Source organism: Aplysia californica, unplaced genomic scaffold (assembly GCF_000002075.1).
Source record: "Aplysia californica isolate F4 #8 unplaced genomic scaffold, AplCal3.0 scaffold00191, whole genome shotgun sequence".
Classification (NCBI taxonomy): Eukaryota; Metazoa; Mollusca; class Gastropoda; order Aplysiida; family Aplysiidae; genus Aplysia; species Aplysia californica.
Genome location: NW_004797461.1, coordinates 930,543 through 936,804, shown reverse-complemented (window position 1 = coordinate 936,804; position 6,262 = coordinate 930,543). Strand labels below are relative to the sequence as shown.

Below are 6,262 nucleotides of genomic sequence, written 5' to 3'. Positions count from 1 at the left end.
AACAACAAACAAACAAAAACAACAACAACAAAAACAGCAAACAAAAAACCAAACAACCCCAAACAAAAACAAACAAAACTGACACACACCCGAACACCAAAACAAACCAAATAAATCCAAGACGCGAGAAGAAAAGTCATGCATTGTAAAATGTAACAAACCTCTGCAGCTTGGACTTCTTGAACTGACAGGTGTAGTAGTCCAGTGGCACATTGGGGACGTCCTGGTGCATCAGGTTAGGGATGTGTAACACCTCCAGGAGCTTGGCTGACCAGTTGCTCGTGGGGTTAGGGTGGGCCTGGGGAAGCGGATGGGGGTGGGGGGTGGGGTGTAAGCCACAAGGGTTTAAGTTGGCTGTACCTTGACAGGCTCTGCTTATTTCTCGCAGGTTTTTGGAGCCTCAAGGGTCTAAGTTGTCTTTACCTCGACAGGAATCCAGTAATTTCTCGCAGGGTTTTGGAGCCTCAAGAGTTTAAGTTGGCTTTACGTCGACAGGGTTCCTCTAATGTCCCGAAGGTTTTTGGAGCCCCAAAGGGTTTAAGTTGTCTTTCCCTCGACAGGACTACGCTAATATCTCGCAGGTTCCTATAGCCACACGTGTTTTAGTCGTCTTTAGCTTGACAGGGCTACGCTAATTTCTCACTTGTTTTTGGAGCCACAAGGGTTTAAGTCGTCTTTACATTTTTGGAGCAACATGGGTTTAGTCGGCTGTACCTCGACAAGACTCCACTAATATCTCGCAGGTCCTTATAACCACAAGAGTTTAAGTTGTTTTTATCTTTAGGACTCCGCTAACGTCTCGCAAGTTTTTGGAGCCACAAGAGTTTAATTCGTCTTTACCTCGACAGGACTCCGGTAATTTCTCGCGCAGGTTCTTGGATATCCCTCGCTCGGAAAATTAGACTTTTATAGAGTGAGCGCGCACGTACGTACATGGTGAGGCTTATTGAAATTGAATATCATCATGGGAAGCCATTCAACTTTCAATGTCAGGTACGTTTAAATTGAAAGACGGGCCGGCTCGATGATAAATATTGTTCCCATCCACCCACACCCTCCCCGAAAATACCAAAACCGAGCAGCAAAACGAAACGAAAAACTAACCCTCCGAAAAACAAATAAAAACAACCCCCCAAAAACAAACAAACAAAAACAAAGCAAAACAAATACCCCCCCCACCCCTCGCCCAAAAGAGAAAAAGTAATAGTAATAGTATAAAAACAAACAAAAAGTTACACAAATAAAACCCAGCTCAACTGAATTCGTTCCAAGGTCTCATGCAAACTTTCAAGCCGCTTTAACAGTTAATTACAAAATCGATTCTAACGGCAACTTTGAAAAAAGCGCGTGTGCTTGTATCAGTCGCTACTCTAGGGCGTTTGAATTCAATTATTTCGCTCCTAAACCACACGCCAGTTCAGGTTACTGATAATACGTAAAATAATTTTGAAAAAGTGTACATAAAATAATTCGGAAAAAGCGTACATAGAACAAACACAATTTTGGATCAAGCCCCTAGATCGCTTTGCTGTTTCTAATTGGCAGCTTTATTTTTTGCGGTTTCTGACTGGCTGCCCTGTTAAATTTGCTTTGAAAAAAAATTGGCCGACTGGTTCGCTTGGGGGTATCGAGATGGGCATGTCACGTCTCCACCACTCTATGGATAACAGAGGAAGGAAAGAGTATGTCAAGCCATACAGACTTTGAGTCTTCGAGACTTCGAGACTTCGAGACTTACAGACTCTGAATCTTGGAGACTTAGATACTTATAGACTTAGAGAATTAGAGAAATAAAGATTGAGAGTCTTTGAGGCTTAGAGACTTGGAATCTTTGAGACTTAGAGACTTGGAGTCTTTAAGACTTAGAGGAGCTTCTAGAGACTCTCACGTCTTGAGACGTTTGAGGTAATCAGAGATGACCAAGAAGTTCTTTCTACAATTTAAGCGTGGACCTAGCCCCATCCTTTTTTTCCACAAACGTCTGTGTTGATATCTTGGGATTTTTCAGAGAAAGCTATTATTCGAATAAGGACACCAAGGGGCATCGCACTATACGGGGTTTTTTTTGGGGGGGTGGGCGGGGGGGGGGGGGCCTATTTTGTTTTTTCCCTCCCTGTTTTTAACTTTAAAAAATAAAACAACAACAATACCCCTCCCCCTCCCCCACCCAAAAAAAACAACCAGCAACAAGAAAACAACACAGCCAACAAACAAACAAACACCCCCCCCCAAAAACAAACCAAGACAAAAACCCCACAAAACAAACCCAACAACCCCAAAAGCCGACTGGCAAAGTCATGGCTCTCATTTAGGGGTCCATTTTCTCAACTTTTCTCTAAATTTCAAAACGACTTATAGTTTTATAGGCGCTTGTGGCAAAAAACCAAACAAACATTGGCTATGTGACGTAGATATATTATGCATGGAAATGACGAGTCAGCCTGTCTGTCGAAACCGCCACTGTGTAAGTTGAGACGAGACACATCAAAATAAAATAGTCCAATTACATAATACATGTTTTCATTTTGTTTCTGAATGTATAACATTACTAAAAGTAAGGATTGGCCTATGTGTGGACAGACCATAACTTGTATGTTATAAAAGAACCTACCTTAAATTAAAATATTCTTACCTAATTTACTAAAATTAGATTACTTAATTTACTAAAATTAGATTCTGGACTCACAAGCTATATATATATATAAAGACGATGCAGTCCTTCAGAAATGAATCAACTTTCCCACCAAGCTCAGAATGTGAGCTTGAACGAAATTAAATAAGCCCCCGTTACAAAAAGGGAGATGTCTTTCCCAATGCCCTACCCCATCCCCCTTTCTTTTATTTTAATATTTGTTTCTTATTTTCATTCTTCAATAAGACTATTAACTGTAGTCATATAGAAACATACGTCAAAAGAATTCAACAACGGAACATACATAAAACATGACTTTTTGATAAATTTGACCCCCCAACCGTTGTCATGTGATTGCTGTTGTTTTTTTTTTTCTGCTTACATTATGGACTCGTAACATAGTTCAAACTGATCAAATGACAAGTTCAAATAAACATGAAGTATTATGATGAAGTATGATCGTAATAACTAGTGCAAGCATGCGGTTAGTGAAACGCACATGCATAATATTATGTTGTGTGCATATAATATGGTACGTACTAACGTTTATTTCGCAGTACACAAGCGAAAAATTAAGGTTACACCAAAAAGGTTATAAATAGAACTACTTACAACCTCTTTGGGTTACATGAAAAGCTAAACACAACAAATGAAGAAGGTGCTCACTGTTTGATGACGTCAAACAGTTTTTAAAAAAATATATAATATGAACGAAACAAGGTGAAAAGAGCAAATGATCGATCGGTCGCATGCATAATATGTGCGTGTGTGGGATAAGCGACTGGGTTTGGGGGTGGGAGAGGAGGAAGGAGAAGGGGATGTCCCTTTTGAGATGAAATGTAAAAAAAAAGTTGCAATTGAAACAGCTTTAGAAGCCACAAGTTCATGTCTCACAACATTGCCCCCATACACATAACAGGAGCACAACCAGTTAATTGTCTCGTGTTAGCGTGAGTTCTGAGTCACAAAGTTTCCCCCATTTGTAATAACATGCAATATCAAATTAACTGTATACATGAACAGATCAAAAGGATAGAGATAGCATACTTTATGGTCTATGCTTCAATGAACACAGTGTATATTATTATCAAAGAGGCGAGCTTTGACCCCACCTTTCAGAGCCAACCTAGACTGAAAGGTGTAACATTCCAGCATGAAAACACAAAATATTCTCAATGAAATTGTATATATTCACGTAGGGATCAGACACACGTCCATAACTCACACGATGGCGGCGACAAAGGATAGGGAGAAGGAAAGGCCATTCTCGAGTTTTGAAAAAAGAAGGAGATCTTTACACTTCTGGGTTCACTGGGGTAGGCACTCGATCCCAAAACATAACCCCAAATACAGCACTCAGCCAGGACAAGCCAGCTAAAAATCAACGAACTTGCGAAATACCAGAAAACAAAAACAAGTAAGACAGCACACACGTCGCTAGGTAAATGCAAGAGGGAGTCAAGAGTCGAGCATGCCAGCGTCTCTTAGCAATAATATAACTAAAAAATAACGTAAATGGAAAGCAGATTTCAAAAATTAATCAAAACAAAGTAATTTGTGTTTTCGTTCCAGACTTCATTGGTTTTCGGATAATCCTGAAAATGAGTCCTGAAACTCGAAAACACAACATTTAAAGGTTTGTGGCTCTACCTTTTCTAAACGACCAAGTTGGTTGAGCCAGTGGTCTTTGTTTTAAAGTGGGGGTGAATTGAAAACTGGGCGAATAGGCGAGGAGGGGAGTTTGCCAGAGTAGATACAGGAGTCCAGTTGTCCTTAAAAAAACCCAACAACCCAGAAGCTAAAAAAACCGATATCCCTTGGGCAGTTTTGAACGTAGGATGGACCGCAGACTGGTTTGCCTCGTTCATAAATTGTCTCGCTCTACTAGTCAGCATGTTTGTAATTTTGGAGACAAGAAGTTCTGGTTCCTTACCAGTGTACGTGGTTGTTGAGATAGAACCTGGGAAGTATGACAAGTACAAATTCTGACGACATTCGGATCTGAACCTCTAGCTTCTAAAATCTTAGACAGCAGCATTTATTTGTTACGCCTTGTGCTATGATGGCTGGCCCTTGGACTCCTAGCATTACACTGAATTGAGCTCTTAGATAACCTTTTGTGAGGATTTAACCTTAATATTATCATGAACTCTATGCCCCCCCCCCCAACCGAGGGATTCATCAGTCACCCATTAGGTTTCAGCCTTGACTAGGATAAAGCGCTCCCGGTGTTCTTGAAATATTTGGGTTTAACACGGGTTTATTTTTCATAATGGCCCATGCTCTCGGCACTGAGCTTTACGAGATGCATGTCAAATCTGAAGTTTCACTTCTTAAAAAGAAAAACCTTATGGTGCTGGAAAGGAGTAAAATCTTGACTGTGCTACACCATACCACAGACCTCGAAAGATCTTGTCAGTTTGTTAATGTTTGAGCGCGTGCAATGCGCTGCTTGCACTGAATCCAACTTGGGAAGCCCAGAATGTTTATAAGTGCTCTAAGATCTGCTGGGGTAATAATAGTTGTAAAACGCTTAGAGCACGCCATAGAGCGTAAATATGAGCTGTTAAGACGCAGTTATGTTAATACCAAATTATAACAAAATATATCAAATATTATGCTACTTCTGACTTACAGACTTAAGTCCACAATAACATAAGTTATTTCAGGAACAGTAAATAATCTACTGACAAAGACAGCACACATATTTTATGGATATCAAAAGACGCAACGACTGAGAAAGTTACACATTAAACGAACAGCAAATAATGTAGACTACTGACTGAGACACTACATGTATACTGCTGCATGAATATCGATGAGACGTATAGACTGATAAAGGCACACTTTTCTCGTACATCAAATGAATGTCGCCATGACTGCACAAGCGACTAATCACAACACAGAGACTACTACCACACAACCTATGAACATGTCACAGCACACGAGTCAAAGAGTTGACCATTTTCAAACAAAGTCAGAACAAAGAAGAGAGCTGACGGTCAGATTCAACAGAAGCGAAGCAGTCCATCTAGATCTACTTCTGTCTACCGCTGCGCTGACATAGCCTACGACAATATCCATCGATATAATATCAATGTATGCACACATTCAGAACATCTATACAGTGAAGGAGGGATCAAAACATACGTGGGGGGAAGAAGGGAAAAGAAATCGCACTCAAACTTTGTGACAAAACAAGGGAGATGATTACATCTGGGTACAAACAGAGCCATCAAGGGGGAATCATTCACATGTGATCTCAAGGAGTGTACACCAAGATTCGGCAGATCTAGAGAGACGGAAAGGGTTACCTCCGCGAAGTATACATTGTGTTGGTCAAGAGGGTTTTCCTCCTTCGCCTCCTGAGATAAATTTAGACTCGGCTTAAGAACTCGAATGTTTTCAATACCACATATAATATGAAAGAAGAATAAAGCCACGCGTGAAATCTTTTAAAAAGCAGGATGGATGAAATTCCGGAAAAGATGTGAAACCTAGCCTTAATTTCTATTACTGAAAAAGAATTTGTAGAAGCATGGTGATACAACTTATTAGTGACAGTCTGCTATATCTAGTACCTTCTTTGCTATTGTTGGGGCAAATGTTCTCTCTAGAAATGGAACAATG

General features: G+C 40.2%; 1 protein-coding gene across 1 annotated transcript in view; it reads right to left on the bottom strand.

The window, feature by feature from the left end:
* Window positions 1-6,262, bottom strand: part of LOC101863672 (anoctamin-7) — a 38,913-nt gene that overhangs the window by 28,172 nt on the left and 4,479 nt on the right. Inside the window, exons 2-3 of the mRNA XM_035969882.1 lie at window positions 5,947-5,997; window positions 162-298 (exon numbers count right to left, since the gene is read on the bottom strand). Of these exons, the coding sequence (XP_035825775.1) occupies window positions 162-298; window positions 5,947-5,997 (188 nt within the window). The remainder of the gene's footprint in view (window positions 1-161; window positions 299-5,946; window positions 5,998-6,262) is intronic.